The sequence below is a fragment of the Phocoena phocoena genome, chromosome 20 (genome assembly GCF_963924675.1).
Source record: "Phocoena phocoena chromosome 20, mPhoPho1.1, whole genome shotgun sequence".
NCBI classification, from domain to species: Eukaryota; Metazoa; Chordata; class Mammalia; order Artiodactyla; family Phocoenidae; genus Phocoena; species Phocoena phocoena.
Genome location: NC_089238.1, coordinates 52,931,155 through 52,952,608, shown reverse-complemented (window position 1 = coordinate 52,952,608; position 21,454 = coordinate 52,931,155). Strand labels below are relative to the sequence as shown.

Genomic DNA, 21,454 nt, shown 5'->3' with positions numbered 1-21,454 from the left:
TTCAGGGCCTATCACCTTCCTCGCTGTGTGGCCTCGGCTGCATGACAATCTGTCTCAGTAACTTCCCCTGTAAAATGGGGGTAACAGGGACTTCCCTGGTGGCCCAGTGGCTAAGACTCCGCACTCCCAACGCAGGGGGCCTGGGTTCGATCCCTGGTCAGGGAGCCAGATCCCACACGCCACAGCTAAGAGTTCCCGTGCCGCAACTAAAGATCCCGCATGCCGCAACTAAGGATCCCACATGCCGCAACGAAGACCCAGCGCAGCCAAATAAATAAATAAATATATTTTTTAAATGGGGGTAACATAGCCCCCCGTCCCGTAAGGCAGTGGGCGTGTAGGATACCTGTCCATAGTGCAGCACGACATAAATGTTCCATTTTGTTCCATCTTTGGCAGGAACTAACTGTGTAACCTCAGCTGAGTCAACCTCTAGACCTCAGGGTCCTCACCTGTCAGGTGGGCTGGGGGCCCGGGATTATCAGTCCTGCAGGTCTGCCATGAGACTGAATACCACTGACGACCGTGCCCAGCCCAGTGTGTGGCACTCAGTGATCACGTCACAAATGCTACTTCCACCCCTTTTCCCTGAAATTGAAAGGGCTGAATCAAGAGGTACCACAGGTGGGGCAGTGGGAGCTCTAAAAGGAGTCTTCACACCCTAAAACAAGCGCTGGAAAATACCTGGGGACACGCAGAGAGCTGTTCTAACAGAAACGGAGGGAAGCCACGGGGGAGCTGGGAACAGAGAGATGCAACAAGGTTCCCTGAAGACTGACTGCCAAACCTGAGGAGCCCTGGACACCTCCCCAGCCCGGCCAAGCACCCTCTGCCTCTCATCCTGCCTTCCTCACGCTGGAAGCTTCCCTGAGCGTCTCAGCGGAACCTGCCCCAGGATCTTAGCCGATTTCTCCAAATATGCTGGTGCTTTGATCCCTGAGGGCACCAGCCTCCTCCTCTCTGGATGGGCCTCAGCCAAAGCCCCCTCACAATTTGGTGTTTCTGTCAAGCGGTTGGTCTTCTGTCAAGCGGTTCTGTCAAGCGGTTTGATCTCCTGGCATGTAGGAAATGTCCCCAATGCATCTTAGTGGTCCAGTGACAATCTAGGGAACATACCACCCGTTCACACTACCCCACCTTCACGGATGTCATCCCCGAAGCCGAAGGGCCTTCTCCCTTCTCTGCATGGTAAATCCCTGTCTGTCCTTCCTACGAACCTGCCAGCTGTCACTGAAATCCACGCCGCTCCTTCCACCGATGGCTGCCCAGCTAGAGTCAGCCCCTGCAGATGGTGCGGTCATGTGACTAAGTTCTCACGCACTGGACACAACAGCCCAGGACTGTCCAACTGATGTCCCACCTGCTTACCAGGAATCACTCGCCCTGGACCCCTCACATTCCCGTTTCTACGAGCTGGAGCCCAATGTGCCTTGCAACCCAGCATGGACCACACACAAGGACAGTGCCCCCTAGGGCAGAGCCTTCGCCAGTTCTGTGGCATGGACCCCCTCTGAGGTCTGGGGAAGACTACGGATGCCTTTCTCAGAATAATGTTTATAATGCATAAAATGAAAAGAGAACCCAATTATATCGAAATACAGCTACCAAGTAAATAAAAAACACTTGCAATATACTAGTACATGTACTTCTTCACTAACATCTTCCAAAATATCTACAGGCAGATCTAAGAACCATCATAATTTTAAAGTAGTGACGAGCACACGTTATCTTGAGATATTGGCAACAACGGGAGAAGTGCTATGAAATTATCCATGATTTCTGCTGGTGACGACGCCTCAAGCGGCTTGTTGCCAATATTCACAATGGAAGGAAAGGTTAAGTTTTACCTACATGTTAATAAAGAGGCACCATTTTTGCCCAAAGTTCACATGCCACCACCTCACAAGTCTTATCTGTGGACTCTCTGGGGGTCTGCAGAACCCCATCTGAAAACCCCTTCCCTGGGAGACCGCAGACCAAGATAAGAACATCCTGAGTCCCCGGACAGCCTCGCGGACCAGAGCTCAGAGCTCCTAGAATACTCTCCCGCACATCGAGTCTTGAACTTACATGACTGAAGCCACGGTCTGTCTGGTCTCTTGACCCTAGTAATATACATGCCCAAATGTCACCCCTCCTGGCAACTGTGGTACAGCCGTCACTCACCCCTCCCCACAGCCACCTGTCGCCCCTAGTACACGCAACCCTCTGGGGCAACTGTTCACTTCCAGCCCACCCCCGACGTGAGAACAGAGCCTGGGTTGCTGGAACAGCCCCAGCTCCTCATGAGGGCCTGACGCAGAGCGGGATGTGGTGAAGACCGGCCAAAACAAATGCACGGGAGTGAGTGAACACTTCTGGGGCACCTGCTGTGGGACAGGGCAGTTCCAAGCGCTCCGCACACGGCCTTCCGCGTTACGCTCGCGGCACATGAACGACGCGGGTTCTGTGGTGAACCCCCAGACCGCGAGGACGCCGAGGCGGCGGGAGGTGAAGCGACCTGGCCCGGGTCAGGCGCGAGGTCAGCGAGGAGAACGGGGAGCCCGTGCCCCGAGCCGCCGGCTCTCCCCACGTGAGCGGCAGCCCCGGGCCGCTACCTTGATGATGATCTTCTCCCGCAGCTGGCTGGGCGACGGCAGCTGGTCGGCACTGGCCTCCGTGGGCTTGGTCAGCAGCAGGTCGCCGAACGCCTCCTTGAACACCCTGGCCATGTGGCGCTGCTGCTGCACGCAGCAGTGCTCCTCGATGGACAGGATCACGGGGAAGCTGCGGGCGGGGAGGGAGGGAGGGGCGCTCGGCAAGCGGGATGGGCCGCGCCCACGCAGGGCTGCCCAGCCCGGCCTCCGGGACCAGGGCGTGCCCTGTGCTCTCGGCCTAGGGGCACGCCAGCACTCAGCTGGGGCTTCTCAGCAGTGACTTTGGCCAGGATGGAGCCCGGGCTGGGCTGTGTGTGTGCGGGGGGGTATCTGTGTCGCTACGTGGGGTGTACGCGTGTGTCTGTACGTGGAGAATATACGTCTGATCGTGTGTCTGCGGAGGGGGTGTCTGTGTGTCTTTGTGTTCCGGGGGTGTCCTGTGCGGGCGGTGCCTCTGTACGTGAGCATCTGTGTGGGATGTGTGTGAATGTATGTGCGCGTGCGCTGGGGGGAAGGGGGCGTCTGCGCCCATCCGTGGGGGGGCTGCCCGTGTCTGTGGGACGATGTCTCTGAGTGTGTGTGTCCATGCGGGCTGTGTCTGCAGGGGGGGGTATGTTTGTGTGTGTGTCCGTCCACCCAACCCTAGCCGCCTTCCCCTTAAAGGTGAACCACCAGGAAGGAAATCAGCCAACTGACCTCGAGGTGACAAAGGCATGGTCCTTGATGGCCTGCACGACGTCATCAAACTTGATCTTGGTGGTCCGCGTCCAGCCGTGGTAGATGATGGGCTTCCCGTCGGGCCCGTCCCAGCAGTCCACTGAGGGCAGAGACGTGCGGTCTCAGTACCCGCGCCTCCCTAGTCCACTGAGGGCGGCTACGCTGCCCGGGTGACAACCGCGCCACCAGCCCCGGCCCCCCGCACTGGCTCAGTCACCAGGACCCCGGGGCCACACCCGGCATCGCCCTCAGGGGCCACCAACATGAGGACGCGTGTTACCTACGCGCTTACAGGAAGATTTTGGGCGTCTAATTAAAGGTCCCGCTGTCCAAAAGAAACGAAACGTTTCTTCTTTAACAAGAGATTTATCATGTGTTCTAGCTTCTGATTTGACTTGTCTAAACCTTGGCTTGCTTCTTCTGCCAGCAGAAAGAATACAGAGCAATGGGAAATTTATTTTTCAAGATTCACGGTAAAATATTCAGACCGAACTAGGTTATGCAGAAGGTGAGCATCTCCTATATTTTTGACCCCCCAAAGTAGGAATAGGAGCTGACAGTTTCAGACTTGATTTTTTCACATTTGCTTTTTCCTAAGGGGGGACAAAGGCATAAATTAAGCAACACTCTGTAGGAATAACTGCCATTAAGGTCTGATACCGTGATGGATGCTTTTGATAAAACTGGAGCCTACATCAGTGGTTTGTGCCTCTTCTCAGCCCAGTACAGCCATGAGCCTCTGGCGCTGAGTCGGGCCGGGGGCAAAGGGTGGGGAGACAGGAGGAAGCACCGGCCCCCGGCCACGTCCGGGGCCTGGAATCACCTCTGCCGGGGTGGCTGTGAGCAACCGGGGACAAAAGAGTCAGGGTGGGGCTTCTCTGGTGGCACAGTGGTTGCGAGTCCGCCTGCCGATGCAGGGGACGCGGGTTCGTGACCCGGTCCGGGAGGATCCCGCATGCCGTGGAGTGGCTGGGCCCGTGAGCCATGGCCGCTGAGCCTGCGCGTCCGGAGCCTGTGCTCCACGGTGGGAGAGGCCACAGCAGTGAGAGGCCCGCGTACCGCAGGAAAAAAAAAAAAAAGAGTCTGGGTGGCGGCCATGGCAGGGCCGTTGCTAAAGCACGCAGGGTGTCTGCTGCCTCGAACACAGCAGCCCAGAAAGAAGCCGAGGGATAGGAAGACAGTAAGGCCGTCCTGGCTACTGGCCTCCCAGCCCGTCCACTGTATCCGGACACTTTCTGGAGCCCAAGGTGCTGTGGCTCCAGCCTGGCCCGGCTCAACACCACTCCTCGTCGTGGCGACCTTCTCTTCTGGGGAAAGGTCCCCAGCTGGTGGCCGCCTGGCTCACCCCAGATGCTACGGGCACCTGGGTTCTCCCTCCATCTGTCCCGTGCATCCCCATTACTCGGGCCTCCAAACAAAGAAAGCATCCAGCAACAACACGGCCAGTCTCAGCCCGCCGACCGCGTGGCCACCAGTGCGAAAGGGGTACTCACGCTCGATGCAGCGGCAGCCCATCCGCAGACAGCGGATATAGGCCTCCGGGGACGACTCGCTCCGAAGCTGGTCACCCGTGAGGTACCTGGACGAGAGGAGGTGGGCAGCTGTGTGGGAGCAGGCCTGCAGCTCAGGGCATCCCCGGGGAACTTCTCAGCCCGAGCTCCCAAAGGCCTGAGTTCTCCCTGTCTACAAGGACCCCCATTTAGGATCCAGGCCAGACACATGCAGTCGTGTGGCCAAGCCAGTCATCAGACTCAGGCCGTGATCGTGGGCTATGAAGGATAACCATCCTGGCAATCCAAGTGTGGGCTCGAGAACGTGTGTTCTTTTGAGGAGAATTTGGTCCAAGGGTGTCAGGCAGGAGACCGACGTATGATGATAAATTAACAACCCTCCTGCCCCACCGCTGCCCACTAGGCCCTCAGTCTCAACAGGGCAGAGATGGGCCATCATTCTGATACCAGGGCCCCAGGCCAAGCACAGAACAGATGGAACTTACCACCCTATGAACTATGTCCACCAAAACTGACGTGAAAATATCTCTTTTTCTCACTCTCCTGACCACATTCCCCCTTTAAGAGTCTGTGGTGCTCAGCTGTTTTCTAGGTTTGGCAGGACTGACCGTTCTAAGACACAAACTCAAACCAACAGACATGGTGGGGAAGAGAGAACCATGAAGTCAATTTGCCCCGGAAAAGGAAGGTACCTTCCAAAATGCCTGGAGGTGAACTTAAAGGCCTTCTCTCCAACTCCTGCCTGGACTGACACTTGGTAAAGTACCAGTCGACAGCTCTCTGGATGCCCAGGACCCAAGGCCTCCACCCCCTCACCTGACAAAGCAGACTGAGTAACAGAATTTGAGTGTAACACCCATTTCTCCCTTCCCATCTGCTCTTTTTTGCAACCTTCCAAAGATATGCATTTGAGTGTGTTGTTCTCTGGCCTAAAAGCTATCAGCGGCTCCCACTGCCACTGCCCTCGCTCTGACCTCAACGATTCCACTCAAGCTGACCCTCCTGTCCTCCTCTTCTGCCACTCACCCTGCCAGGTTCTACACTCTAGTCCTACTAGAACCCCCCCCCCCCCAGTTCCTCCTGTCCCTGGACCCTCACACATGCCGTTCCTCTGTCTGAACCCTCCTCATCGCCTCACCACCTGTTCTTCTCTCACCAACTCCGGCTCATCGTGAAGACTCAAAGGAGGCCTTTTCCCCTCCAAGCTCATGAGGACGGGGTTGCTCCTGCCCTTTTCACTGCTGTATCCCCAGCACCCAGCAAGCACAGGGCCTGGCACAGGGCAAACTCTCAGTAAGTATCAGTTCAGTGACTAATTCAATTGCTTTCCTTTTGACTACTAAGAATGAGATGCCCAAACAGTGCCAACCAGCTCTGTTGACTTGCTTCTTAGGGCCACAGAAAAAGGTTTATTATTGCAAAACCAACTGGGAAACAGAGATGCATCCCCCCACCCTCCAGAAGCTTTCATATATTCCAATCTGAGCAGCGAGGGCCTGCCCACTGCCCACTGCCCACGTGCTTTGCCAGAGCAGTGCCCTTGAGCGCCCGCCGTATTGCCCTTCACCTGCCTGACCCGCTGCAGGCTTGCAGTGAAACTCACGTGTTATGTGATGAGGAGATCCAGTAATGAGACAAGGGGTTGTTCATGTCCTGCACATCCACCACGTCATACTTCTCATCCCAAATGCTGTTCTCCCGGGAAAACAGGTACGTGAGGAACTAGGAGAGTCACAAACACAAAGAGGGGACCATCACACTGAGGACAGGTGGTGCCGGGTTCTTTTGGGTCTGTGTCAACACGGGGAGATGGTACATGAATATTCAACAGATGGTCTCCAGACCTCAGTTACCCAAGTTTTCAGTGCAGAAAACTCAGACTGCAATAGGCTGTACCAATACACGTTTCATTGACCTATACAGTATTTACCTTTTTAGTGTGTATCCTCAAACATGTGAGGCTACAAGAGTATATGCTGCCCATATATAAGTTCTAAGGAATAATAACATTACGAACATTTGTGAACCTACATGAGAGACAGAACATGCCAGTATCATAACATCTAAAAGGCAGGAAATTTCATATCCCAGTTCCTGACCCTTTAAAAAAAAAAAGAAAAATCAGAAGATTGAGTGACAGTGGGTAACACTCTGTTTCCTGGGAACCACGGTACACGGGACTGGAGCTCCCCAGTTCCCCCTCACACAGGGCCAAAAGCACCCATTTCCACATGTGCAAGAGCCCCAGAAACCTTGGAATTTCCTTGCTCTGCTTGTAATGGTTAGAGACTCCCTGGCAGCACACGCCCTCTAGTGACAAAAGCAAAGATCCCGCCCAGGCTACAGGATCAAATAGAGGAGGAGAAAAACCAAAGGCTGTGACGGTTCAGGGCCTGGAAGGAAAAAAAAAAGAGTTCTGGACTAAGAGAGCCAGCCTCGGGGCATCTAACAGCAAAGCCCTCCGAGGGAAGAGACCCAGAAAATACACCTCGGAGGACAGACACCTGAATCACAAAGCCATGCCAACAGGACGAGGGGCCCACTTACCTCATCCACAAACAGGAAGGGCTCGGCAGTTTCTCTCATCGTGTCATCAATGAACTTTGTCATCCGCTCACGGACTTTGTTCAGATCCTGGGCCCAAAGCTCCTTAGAATGACAAAGAGAACAAGAAATCATCAGAAAGAGGAACTGCAAAATGCTTTGCCTCTCAGGATCCGGTTTCAGTCGAAGACCGAAACATGGACGTATTCTGCACGCACAGGCAATCGAGGCCTTACCCTGTACATGGCCAGCATTCTCCCTAAAGGACCAGAGAGTAAACACCTTAGACTCTGGGCCCCAACCATTCACTTCTGCTACTGTCGTGCAAAAGGAGCCACAGACAACAGGCACACGAACAGCTGTGGCTGCGTTTGTAAATAAAACTTTATTTATAAAAACAGGCAGTGGGCCAGATTTGGCCCCTGGGTGTAGTCTGCCGACTCCTGCTCTAGGCTAGTTCTTTATACGCGTTATCACAAGGAGGCGGGGAGCACAGTTACATCAGATCCCTGGGGTTACTCGCCTGGCTGATGCTGAGCAAGTTACACACCTTTTCTGTGCCTCCTCATCCAGCACATGGGAATAATGGTACCTACGCACAGCGGCTGTGACGGGCTGGATGAAATAAGGGTCTGTACTTAACACAGCACCTGGTACACGGAAGGTGCTCAAATCACGGCACTGTGTGAGCAATCGTCATCCTCCCATGACATCTCGTTTAGTCCGGAAAACTCTGCAGGTCACACACTGTCATCGTCATTTTACAGACAAGGAAACAGAAGCTCAGGACATCACATGATGGTCCCAACTTCACACAGCTGGTAAGTAGGAGAGCTGGGCTTCCAAATAACTGAACTTCGGAAAACGGACATGGAATCAGTCCAGATCAGTGAAGCAGTGTGCTGCTCAGACAACAGTAACGTCTGAAACGTACATGACCCGTTCAAAACCAGCTTCTGCACGGTCTCAGAACTTCGAAAGCCCTTTCGAAAAAGAATATGTAACATAAAGTAACTTTATTGTTTTCCTCCCCAAACCCTATAACCCCAAATATTCATAGACAAGAGGATGACACCTGACGACACCTGAGCCACAGATTCCACTTTGACTCATGTTTCTGGGTTCCAAGTATTCTAAAATCTCCATCTTTAAGAATCATAAAAGCAGATGTGCTACCCGACGTGTGCAGTTGGACGGGAAGGGTCAGATCAGGACATTTGAAACAAGGAAAAGCGTAAGGGCAGACGCAAATGAGGTGGGTGCAAATCAACAATAAGCCTTGCTGTTCATCCTTGCAAATCTACTTGGATAAAGGACACCCAAAAGCTGGGAGCTGGGGGAGCATCCAGTTCATTTGAATACAGCAGTGATGCAATCCTTGAATAGCAGAACATGAAACTCAAATTGTAGGATACTTAATGCAAATGCCTTGCCAGCCCTAGACGCCCCCAAAAGGCCAAAAGCTTCCTGCTTCCTTCTCCTAAAAAGCTTTCGCATAAAAAAACACGGGTAGTGGACTTCCCTGGTGGCGCAGTGGTTAAGAATCCGCCTGCCAATGCAGTGGACATGGGTTCGATCCCTGGTCCAGGAAGATGCCACACGCCGCAGAGCAACTAAGCCTGTGCGCCACAACTACTGAGCCTGTGCTCTAGAGCCCATGAGCCACAACTACTGAGCCTGCATGCCACAACTACTGAGCCCAACTACTGAAGCCTGCACACTCTAGGGCCCGCAAGCTGCAACTACCGAACCCGCATGCTACAGCTACTGAAGCTCGCGCACCTAGAGCCCATGCTCCGCAACAAGAGAAGCCAGCCCATGCACTGTGTACCACAACTAGAGAGAAAAGCCCACGTGCAGTAACGAAGACCCAACGCAGCCAAATAAATTAATTACTTAGTTAATTAAACAAAAACAAAAAAATGGGAACTTAGCTGCTATAACCTGGAACTGCACTGGCTGTAAATAAGAAATCTTCTGCCTAAAGGAGTTTAAAATATGAATAGTCGGGGGGGTGGGTAGAAAAATGTATCTACTTGGTGTGGGGTATTGAGTTGGGCAACTATCACTATAATAATGAAGATGATCAGAGTAGTGATGAGAAGTGAGGTGGTCGGCACTGGGCAGGGGCAGCTCACCGGGTTCTGTCACGTGGTGGCTCATTTTGAACTCACATAAGCCCAGGCAGGACATATTATATTCTTCTCCAGTTATATAAATAAGAAAGCTGAGGCTTCAGTCATTAATTAAGTTGACCTAATGATGAGCCCAAGACCAATGCAGGCACATCAGTTCCGGGTCAGTCAGCGTCACCCATGCCTCCCAGGGCTGGACTGCGGCACATTTAACCAGCCCTCGAGTGGAAACTCAGATCAGTTCCAAGTTCTCACTTCTATTAAAAATGCTGCCATTATTTCTTTAGGATAAGTTCCTAGGAGAGCAATTATTTAATCAAAGTACATAAGCCTTTTTTCAAAGTTTTCATTTTCATTGTGTACTGCCAATGTGTCTTCTAAAAACCTGTACGAGTTCGCACACCAAGTGCTACAGCAGTTATTCCACATATGAGCATCCACCACCCCCGACAAACGTCCTAGGTCACTGACTCTGCTCCATGCCCACATCCCACAGAGCGCTGGGAGCTGGGACATTCAGGGTCCACGAAACGGACGGCTCAGGGGCCCCATCCCTGGCAGCACATCTTGTTCCCATCACGCGCACCCACACACATGCTCATGGGCTGCCTGCATCCTAACTCCCAGATGCGGGATCCTAACGCCCTGTACCTCGCTCCTGGCCCACAGCCCTGATCTCTGAGGGCAGCCCAGCCACGGGGCCGGTGTAGGGAAAGCCTGTGACCCTCCCCTGGAATAAAATTACTGAGCACGAGGTGGTGGATTCCAGGATATAAGACTACTTGTCTCTAGGAGTTTAACCGTTTAACTTCAACGGCTCTGTACAAAACTGAGTAATTCGGCGCAAGGAAGTGCACGGCGGAAAAGCAAACAGCCCGGGCCTCTGTCTCTGCTTCACTCTCCCGGCAGCACCGCACCGTGCGTGTAATTGTGCTCAGAAGAATTCACGGATCCCCCCTCGGTTCACCTGCCCTGGGTCGTAGTCTCAGGCGGGGCAAGGAAGCCTTCTCTTGGTCGCTGCCATTCACCCCACGTGGGCAAAGCGCGACACCCCAGAGCCCTTGGTCAGCGTTCATCACGCACCACGGCAGCTACCAGCTCTGCCCCTCGCGCAAGCGTGCGTCTGTTTATGTTCCCTACAATCAATGACATCTGAACTGCCTGACGCTAGGAAATTCGTGTTCATTGTGAAAGGTGTAGCAGGGGTATTATGGCCGTGTTTTCTTAAAAAAAAAAAAAAAAAAAGTCCATTTCATAAGAGAGACATGTTGAAGTATTTTCAAATGGAACGATACACAGTCCGGGGTCTACTTTAGAATTTGCCGGCAAATAAATGAAGCAGAAAGGAAGGGAAGGGGGCTTCCCTGGTGGCGCAGTGGTTGAGAGTCCGCCTGCCGATGCAGGGGACGCGGGTTCGTGCCCCGGTCCGGGAGGATCCCACATGCTGCGGAGCGGCTGGGCCCGTGAGCCATGGCCGCTGAGCCTGCGCATCCGGGGCCTGTGCTCCGCAGCGGGGGAGGCCACAGCAGTGAGAGGCCCGCGTACCGCAAAAAAAAAAAAAAAAAAAAAAAAAAAAAGAAAGGAAGGGAAGGGAGACACGTGGGTATGGAGACGGAGGATGGATGAAATTAAAGCGGCAAAATGTTCCTTACTTTGTAATCAGAGTGATGGGTACAGGGTGGCTTATGATGCCAGCCTGTCTACTTTTGTGTATGTTTGAGATGTTCTATAATACACAGTATTTTTTTAAAGTAAATGAACTGAATATTACTATGAAAAAGACTATATATGGTTATTATGAAAAAGAGTCTATTAAAAAAAAACTAAAGAGAATAAAAGTAAATGAAACTCCAGTGATATAAATAAAAATTTGAAATAGATGTGTGACTACACAATATATACGTACTCATACACACACACAAAGATCAAGGCCATCTTGTCTAATCCCCACAATTCTGAGAGGTAGGGTTCTCATCCCCACTTAAAGAGGAGGAAAGTGGGGCACAGAAAGGTCAAACCACCTGCCCAAGGTCACACAGCTAGTGAGCGGATGTCAGGTTTCTCTCACTCTAACCCAGTTTCTCAGCCGAGGCACTACTGACATGTGGGGTTGGGTAATTCCTTGTTGCGGGGCAGGGGGCTGACCTGTGCACCTCTGGTTATTGAGCAGCAACCCTGGCCTCTACCCACAAGATGCCAGTGGCAGCTCTGAGTTGAGTCTGCAGCCATTGCCCTGGGGCAGAACCGTCCCCTACAAAACCACTGCCCAACACAAACTCCGACTCAGCCACCAGCGCGGAGCCCACACGCAAACATTCCGGGAGACGCCCACATGTCATTTGTTTAAGGACAGCTGTGCCACCTTATCCCCCAGAGGACCCACAGGCTCATCCACCTGAGTCACACCCTCCACGAGTCGGGGAAGGCTTCCTGGGGAAGCGACACCAGAGGTGAGCTGAGAGGAGCAGGAGCCGGCAGGTGAGCACACCGTCCGCCCGCCCTGCGGTGTCCTCCTTCCCTTCCTCCAGCTGGGGCCTGGGAAAGGGGCTGATGAGAGGCCAATCTGATGCCAGAGTCTAAGCCCCCGAGGCGGCACTGAGCAGGGAGACGACACCTGTTTCATGACGGCAGATGGTGATAAGGTGAGCAACCTCTGGGGCAGCCCCACCCCAGAAGCCCCTGCCCTGCTGTCCTCTCACCTGCTGTTCATGTAAGAGAAACCGCTGGAAGTCGTGCAGGTGAACAGCGGAGGCATCCGGCCGGTCGGTGTTGCTGTCCTCGGGGAAAGGGAGGGTGTTGAGAGAGGGGCAGCCAACAGTCAGGAGGCGATCCCAGCCAGCAGGACGGCCACCCAGACACCCTGCCGAGTGCCCCCCGCAGGGCCTGGTGCAGGCTGGCCAACAGGAAGACGAAGGTGACCCAGACGACATGCCTGACCCAGGAGGATTCAGAGGGGCCCTGACACCAGAACCTGGGAGAACTGGGCCCTGGACTCTACACTCAGCTGCTCCCAGGTGGTCCAGGTGCAAGGCAGAAGGAAGGGGGAGGGCGGGCGGGCGGGCACAGACAGGCGTGGACAGCAAACGCCCGGGCAGGGCTGGATGTGGAGAGCGTTTGGGGTAGGCGATGCTGGAGAAATGACTCCAGAGTTGGCTGAGCCATCGAGGGCTCTGAAGCAGGAGTGTGGGCCAGATGAAGCCCCCAACTCTCGCGGACAGGGAGAATCAGCTGGCACCTGCAAGATGAGAGCCAAGGAGCGAGCAGAGGCCCGCTGCTGGGAGAGTTTTCCATTTGACACGGACCCCTTCACCCTGAATAAAGGGAGATTCCACCTCGGCCAGCAGCTTGCTGACTGATGGTCTCGTGGAGAGGATGCTCACAGCTACCAGAAAACCAGAACCTCACTGGACTGGCAACGCTGTTCGCTATGGAAAGTGTATCCGGCAGAGCAGGGCATTCCGGGGAAATCTGTACTTTTCCCTGAGCACATGCAGTGAGGGTGGAAGGTGGAGGGTCTCTTTTGAAATACAGGAGGTAAAACAAGCTTTAAGCTTTTTCTCTTTACTAAACACTCAGGGTCCAAACGTCTGTTGTCTTTGAGTGCATTTCCAACCTTCTTCCCTAACCAGCCTCATGGTCCTACAATACTAATCTTTTCATTAAAATACCGCATAAGAATTGGATTCATTTTATATACATTTTGGAGTCTTGGGGTTTCTGGCTTAGAATGTAACTGAGGGAGCAGTTGCCAGGGCATCCTCATCAATGAGGGCTGCTTCCAAAAAGCAGGCCCAGGTCAGCGGGCCGCAAATCACATTCTAGGCGCTATTAACTCCATGGCAAACATTTCTCCCAGGTAGACAGGCTCGGAAGACATGGACCACTCTATAATTAGGGGAATTAGTAAGTGTAGTAGAGGTCCTGACAAGTCCTGCAGCACTTAGGTTTTAATAATAATATCATTATCACTATTTACAAGCCCTGCCATGCACCACAGGAAGCACTTGATATGCTTCAACTCATCTGAATTCAGTTCACTCTGCTTAGCCAGGAATTTCCCCAACTCACCTCTGGGAAAGGAGGTCCTGAAGCAAGCAGGCTTCTCTACAGAACCTTCTGGGTCACCCTCCCAACATTCCACAGGCCCTGTTGTTGTGCATGTTTATTCGTGGCACAGGCTTGGGATGGCCAGTTCCCCGACAGGGGGACCCCACCAGTGCCTGCCAGAGAGGTGACCTCCTGGAGTTCCGATGGCAAGGCTGGGAGGACCCACAAGGGCACCGACGCCCGGCACAACTACCCAGAACAACAACCCCCCAGAGGTGCCTCACCCCAAGATGAACACGGAGGAATCCTTTTTGAATTCGTCAAGAATCTAAAATAGAAAACAGAAGGAACACACCCATGAAACAAGAACGTTAGACAAGTCGAGCCACTTAATGCAAATAAACAGATGTTTCTGTTGTTAAAAACTTATCATTGTCATTTATGTGACTTGCAAATGTTCAAATATTTACATCCTTACACAAAAGGTGGAAGTCTTCCTCACCCCTTGCGAAGTCTTTTTTCTGGAAAGCAATCATTCGATAATTTGGCAGGTCTCCGTCTCGAGTTCGCTTTATGGATATTCATTTAATTCTATCTTATCATATTATATTACATCTATGTCTCCCAACTTTTTGCTGTTGTTTCAAGCTTTACGTATTATTCAGCAACCTCAAATCGCCCTACCTCACTACTTTCAAAACCCACAGTGTATTCCATAACCTGTCTGTCCTTCAATTTTCTGCTATTATATCCAGTCCTACAAAGAACGTTCATACATATATATCTTTGTCCACTTGTGCCAGCATTTCCACTGGGTAGTTTCCTGGGCAGGAAAGCGCCTGGACACGGGGTGTGTACTTCGGCAGATTCACCAAATTGCTTTCAAAACAGCTGTCCTGACCCGCAGGCCCACCGGAGAATGCACACCCTTTTCTGCACCCTCACTGGTACATTTCCAATCCTTAATATTTCAATGAGCTCATTTCTAATCCTTGAATTCAAGAGAAAGAAACAAATATTGGACAGCTCTGGTCCTACACTTCATGGCCTACTGATCTCCCCACCACGGATGGAAGGATGGCGAGCTCCTCCACCAGGAAGGCCTGGGGTCCCTCCACTCACTGGCCAGGCATTTTCCACATGCACACACACGCCACACACAGGCACACCCATACTGCGTCTATTTCTGGCTAGGTAGCATCACTGAAATCATCTCCAATGAGACTGCGATTGGATAAGCATTTGAGTAATTCAGGGCACAAATGGAAATGTAGCCCCTGGCGGGTTACAAATGCTAACGATATAAAACAACTCCTGCTCTAGATTGCCCGAGTCCTCCTGCCAAACTGCTTGCACTCCAGGACGACGTGGAAACTCTACGTTCTAGAAAAGCTAACCACAGGCCCCTGGGAAGAATCAGGGGATCTGCATAAGTCTGTGCAAATATGTTTTTGTTTTTTATTTTTCTGGAAAGATGATCCATAGCTTTAATGAGCATCTCAAAGAAGTAGGTCACCAAAAATGATTAGGAGTCACTCTTTTAGAATGACTTAGAAGTACTTCCTTTCATTTATGTGTCATTTACGGCATGGCTATTGATTTTTAAAAGAAAAGGGATTTTAGGCAGGGCCAGCTGTTTGTTATCTGGAGTCATTTGGCCCTTAGATCACTGGGTCAATCTGGTGCTTGAGGCCGGATCCTTTCCAAACCCAAATCCCGAAACTGGTTTCCCTCCATCTGGAGAAAGGCCATCCGTGATCCCCCTTCAACTGTCCACTCCATGCGGTCCTTACTTAAAACCAGCCCCTTCCTTGCCTTGCGATGATGTACAGAAAAAGCTGTACCCCATTTCAGCTACATGAGGAGCTGGGATGAAGGAGGAGGTGCCTCTACTGTGGAGATGCTCCACAGCCAGGGAAGACGGGGAGCAACACCTCAGCTTCCCTACCCCTCTGCCTGCAATCTCCTGTCACCCCATTTGCTGAACCCCCTGGAGGCAGAAGTGCCTGGGAACTTCTTTGTAAGAATCAGCCCCTCGGGGTACAGAGCAGGGCAGAGAACGCACTAAAATCGAAGAGGCAAATATGACCAGCCCAGGGCTCACCACTCAGGTAGCACACATGGAAGCAAACCCAGTTCTCTCCGAATTCAAAGGCCAAGCTGCCTGAGGATATGTTAGGATATGGGCAGAATGCACTGGGGGGCAGGGGTCATGGGAAGTGGGAGAGAGGAATCAAGACGATTCCTGGGCTGTCCCAATGGGGCGGCCAGGTATGGGTTCACAGCAGTGGAGATGGGGGTCGGTGCTGAGTATCACGCCGCCTCTTCTGGACACTCTAGCGTGAGATGCGAGGCAAGGTGGCAGTCAGGGGAGTCTGGCATTCAGGGGAGACATGGGGGCCGGAGACATGTGTTTCTGGGAGTAATCAGCATAAAGATGCTATCTGAAGCCGGGGGACCAGATAGGATCACACCAAGAGTAAACAGAGAAGACAAGAGTTCCGTGGACTGAGTTTTGGGTAGGGATGTACAAAAAAACAGCAATAGCATGGTGGGTCTTTTCCTGAAAGCAGCTGGGAGGCCAGTCTGGGGGTCCAGCGGGTACTGGGCGTTTCTCCGCCTGGGTGTCAGCATAACTGCAGGGAAAGCTGTCCCTCACCATCTCTGGCCACAGACGCTTGAGGACACGCCAGTGCGTGTGAGCAGGGGGCTGGCTGAGGAGCTGACGGGCACTGGATGCTCCCCCGTGGGGTCCACTCAAGACTCTGGGGGACCAGCGGGTTGGTGGGGCAGAGGGGAGTCACTAGCCCCCTCCGGCAGCAACTAGCTTAACAACTGCTATCAGCACTTGCCGGCTAAGCACCGGCCTCACCTGGGTCACGCCAACCATCAGACGCCAAGAAACTGAAGACCCAGCCAAGGACGCTGAGAGCCAGCAGGGGGCGACGTACGAGAAGAAGGAAGACAGCACAGCACCCAAAAGCCAAGCGACATCAAGGAGAGAGTGGCCAACTGCCACGCGGGTCACATGCCACGGAGCAAACAAAACAAAGACCGGAGGGTGGACCACTGTACTTGTCAAGGCGGAGGTCAGTGGTGATGTGACAAGGTGAACTGCTGTGGGGTAGGAGGCATGGAAACACGACTGGAATGGGCTCCAGAGGTGGAGGGAGGGAAGCAAGCGCAGATGCTGGTGTAGATGGCACTCTTGGAATAGGTCACTCTACAGGGTCAGAGAAATGGGGCGGCAGCCGGAAGGGGGAGGTGTGTCAGGAGGATGTTCTAAAGATGGAAGAATGTGCAGCATGTGCTATGGGTAGAACTGCGTCCCCCAAAAGACACGTCCAAGTCCTAACACCACCTGTGAATGCAGCCTCATTTGGAAACAGGGTCTTTGAAGATGCCATCAAGTTAAGCTGAGGTCATGCTAGATTAGAGTGGCCCTAAATCCAATGAATGGAGTCCTTACAAAGAGGGAGATTTGCAGACAGACACACAGAGAGACGGTGCCCATGGGATGATGGAGGCAGAGGCTGGAGAGGTGGGTCTACAAGGTAAGGAGCACCCAGGATCGCCAGCAAACGGCAGAGGCTGCAGAGAGGCGAGGAACAGATGGTCCCCTAGAGCCATCAGAAGGGGTGTGGCTCTGCCCACACCTGGCTTCAGACTTAACCCCTAGAACTGTGAGAGAATGAAGTTCTGGCTCTTTTAAGCCACTCAGTTGTGGGTCCTTTGTTACGGCCGCCCTGGGAAACGGACACGGCACGTTTGCGAGCTGATGCAGGGCAGCCCCGACCTCAGTTACTCCTTGTGCTGATCCTATTAGGAAAGCAGTAAAATAAACCCTGTTTCAGAAGCAAGAAACAGGCTCAGGGAGCACAAGTAATTGTTCCAAGGTTATATACCTAGAACGTCAAGGGGCCAGAGTTTCAACCCAGGTCCACCCTGGTCCATCGCCGCTGCCCCACACAGTATGTGCAAAGGCACATAATATAAATGACAACATCCTAGCAACGAGGGCAGAACGCTCTAGATACTATGAGCACACAGGGGAGGCAGCAATTAACTTATCTTCACACTGCCGTGTACGGTTACATGGCCAAATCCAACCAAGCCAGGACATTCAGCCCTCTGTGACTCTGGGCAACACCTCTGACGCCCTGCGACCCCAATAAAGGCTCAATAAGGTCAGGGTGACGTCTGTTTAGTTGACCACTGTGCCTTCTTGAGTCACCCGTTTACTGAATGGATGACTAAAATGATAAATTAATTTCTCTGGGGAAAAGTAAAAGGCTACAGGGAAACTAAATTAAATTAAAATTAAGTTAAGTTAAAAGGCTACAGGGAGGGCTTCCCTGGTGGCGCAGTGGTTAGGAGTCCGCCTGCCAATGCAGGGGACACGGATTCCGGCCCTGGCCCGGGAAGATCCCCCATGCCGCGGAGCAACTAAGCCCGTGAGCCACAGCTACTGAAGCCCGCGCGCCGTGCTCCACAATAAGAGAAGCCACTGCAATGAGAAGCCCGCGCACCGCAACAAAGACCCAACGCAGCCAAACATAAAAATAAATAATTAAAAAAAAAAAAAGGCTACAGGGAAAAGTAACCTATGACTTTTGGTCCTCAGGAGAAGAGGCAGTTACCAGCCAGACAAGGGAAGGGGCTACGCCAAAGGGAGGGGACAGAAATGACGGCCCAGAGGTCCACCTAAGGTCAGGGAACCGCATCTTCCCACATCGTTGTGGGTGACCACATCCTCTGGGGCTGTAACTTGCTCTACACGGTCTCTGTGCTTTGCAGGTCATGTGAAGCGGCCATGGGGACAGACCGCAGTGATAGGAAAGCTAACCCGATTCACTGCTAACTTCGGCACTGGGGACCCTTCTCTCCCCTGACCACTGATTAGGATAGCCTGTGCTACTCCCTAGACTTCTCCACCAACATACGACAGAATGTTAGTTGCTCTCTTCCCACACGCTCGCACCCATAGAAAATCTGGAAGAGGAGACATCGAACCTCTCATTGAATGTATAACCATAGGTATAATCATGGGTAGGCTTGCAGGTATTTTAACTTCCTTTTTATTGTATGATGCACTTTCAACTTTTATGGACTGAATATGCATTACTTTGCTGGTAGTAAAATGTATCCAGATATCAGAAACAAACTTCCTGTCGAGGGCTGCCTAGTCTCCTGCTTCAGCACATGAGAGATCAAAGGACACGCGGGGAAATCCACTGATGGTGACCAAGGTGGTCTTTTTGTTTACATTTATTTTACTGAAGATTACAAGGCTGTGTTGATTTCTGCCGTACAGCAAAGTGATTCAGTTATATACATATATCTATATAGATATCTATATATTCTTTTCCATTATGGTTTATTACAGGATACTGAATATAGTTCCCTGTGCTATACAGTAGGACCTCGTTGCCTGTGCATTCTCTATATAATAGTTTGCATCTACTGATCCCAAACTCCCAATCCATCCCTCCCCCACTCCCCCTCCCCTCTCCCTTGGCAACCACGAGTTTGTTCTCTACGCCTGTGGGTCTGTTTCTGTTTCACACGTAACTTCAGTTGTGCCATATTTTAGATTCCACATGTAAGTGATATCGTATGATATTTGTCTTTCTCTTTCTGACTTACTTCACTATGATAGTCTCTAGGTCCATCCACGTTGCTACAAATGGCATTATGCCATTCTTTTTTCATGGCTGAGTAATAGTCCATTGTATATATGGACCACATCTTCTTCATCCGTTCCTCTGTTGATGGACATTTAGGTTGCTTCCGTGTCCAAGATGGTCTTTTAGAAACAGGACAGAGAGCAAGTGCACCAGAGGCCGGCTGCCCTCACCTCCTCCCAGGGGGGTCCTGCCTCGTGAAGACAGGCTGACCGTGACAGCAGATACCACGCTCTGAGGGCAGCTTTGCACGCCAGACCCGGTGCTGGCTGACTGAGACCTTCCAGTTGTTTTTTTTCCTACCAGTTCTTTTAATCTTCACAACAACCATCTAGGATAGCCACCGTCGCCCCATGACGGTCAGGAAATTTAACACTGCTCCTAGCCAAAAGCAATGCTAAAGGGAAGTCAGTGCCACCTTAAATTATAGCAGAGTTGTTTTCTACTTTAACAGGCAAACAAGCAACAGAAATCACCTATATTCAGACGCCAGTGGGATAGTAATGGGATGGCAGAGAGCTGTGTGTGTTTATGTTCCCTGGCACCTTGCAAGGCTGGGAAGGCATTGGTTCTTTCAACTGCACTGGACATAATTTGTGAGCCGATTACTGATTATTTGTGAGCTGCTGGAGAGTGACTCAGACTTGGGTTCGTGGGAACCCATGGTGGACAGACGGCCCCAGGATTTCCACCTCCTGGTATGCAAACCCTTGCCTTATCCCTGTAACTTGCAAAGGTAATGGAGGTACACAATTATGTGCATATGATTACATGATGATGTTTTTATATGCTTGGAGAACCTGTCTTGCTGGCTTTGAGGAAACAAACAGCCACGTAGGGAGCCCCATACATGGAGAAGCCGTGGGCAGCCACTAGGAGCTGCGGGCAGCCAACAAGAAGCTGGAGCCCTCAGTCCTACAACTGCAAGGAACCGAATGCTGCTACCACCACATGAGCATGGAAGCTGATCTTTTCCCATCTGAGCCTCAGATGAGACCACAGCCTCAGTGGAAATCTTAAATGCAGCTTTTTGTGAAACCCCAAAGCAGAGAATCCAGCCTAAGGCACACCTGGATGCCTGAGCCCCAGAAACTGAGAGTACAAACGTGCATCGTGGTAATACTGTTACGTACATGCCAGCAATACAGAACTCATACACATAATACGTAAGCAATACGTAAGTAATACAGAACGCTAACGCATTTCCAAACGAATCTACTAGAGGGCAGCAAGAATAGAGCCTGTGAAACGGCAGGGGGTAAAAACAGATGAATCAACAGTAACCCAACCACCTCATCCCATGGGGTTGAAACTCCAGTCCTGGGCCAAGACCAAGAGTGGTATCAGTCAACCATCTTCACTCATAATCAGGTAAATGCCAGACCCCCAGCCTCCAGTAACCAAGGAGGGGACTTCACAGGTTTGCTGGAGAGGCAGCAAAGTAGCAGTGATGAAGCTGGGTATTAGATTCAAATATTTAAGGAAGAAAAAACACAAGGTCTTAGGTTTGCTTCAAAACCATCTGAGGAGAGGGAGGTGGGTAAGGGCATAGATGAAATAAGATGACCATGAGTTGACCATTGCTGAAAACGGGCTGCCAGGTGCTTGGGGGTTTGTTATACTATTATCTCTGCTTGTCTCTGTTTGACATTTCCCTTAATACCAAAGTTTAAAAACTTCAAAAGAAGTACCAGCGGGTGGGCAGTGAAGCTGAGCACAGGAGAACTCAAATTCTAGCTCTGCAGCTTTACTAACCTCACGACCTCCGGCAAGTTACCCGAGTGTCAGCAAGTTCATCCCCAAAATGAGGATAATAGCAGTACCCCTCCCACAGGGTTGCCAGGAGAATTCAATGTACGTAAGACATATAGCACAGCGCCCAGCACAGAGTTCACACTTAGGAAATGTTAGCTCTGATCTTTATTCACAATACTGTTATGACAGCCTAGTTAGAGGTATATCCCCCCGCCCAGGGGGACACACATGGAATTAAATTTATCTTCCTGCTGCTGCCAAACTTTTGGAAGCTTTGAGGCTTCACAGCAGCAACATAAGCGGGTGGTTAGACACAAGGAGGGATTGGCCACTTCAAGTTGGAAACCTGTAGCTACTGATAAGCAGGACCCCACTCCCTGGACTTAGGTCTGGGCATCATCAATCACCACGAATGGCCCTGTCTC

The 21,454-nt window shown here is 51.8% G+C and overlaps 1 protein-coding gene across 1 annotated transcript in view; it reads right to left on the bottom strand.

Moving 5' to 3' along the window:
* PLCG2 (phospholipase C gamma 2) overlaps positions 1-21,454 on the bottom strand; it is a 138,772-nt gene that overhangs the window by 45,332 nt on the left and 71,986 nt on the right. The window contains exons 7-13 of the mRNA XM_065898555.1: positions 13,875-13,918; positions 12,243-12,315; positions 7,412-7,513; positions 6,468-6,586; positions 4,847-4,932; positions 3,333-3,453; positions 2,598-2,766 (exon numbers count right to left, since the gene is read on the bottom strand). Coding sequence (XP_065754627.1) covers positions 2,598-2,766; positions 3,333-3,453; positions 4,847-4,932; positions 6,468-6,586; positions 7,412-7,513; positions 12,243-12,315; positions 13,875-13,918 — 714 coding nt within the window. The remainder of the gene's footprint in view (positions 1-2,597; positions 2,767-3,332; positions 3,454-4,846; positions 4,933-6,467; positions 6,587-7,411; positions 7,514-12,242; positions 12,316-13,874; positions 13,919-21,454) is intronic.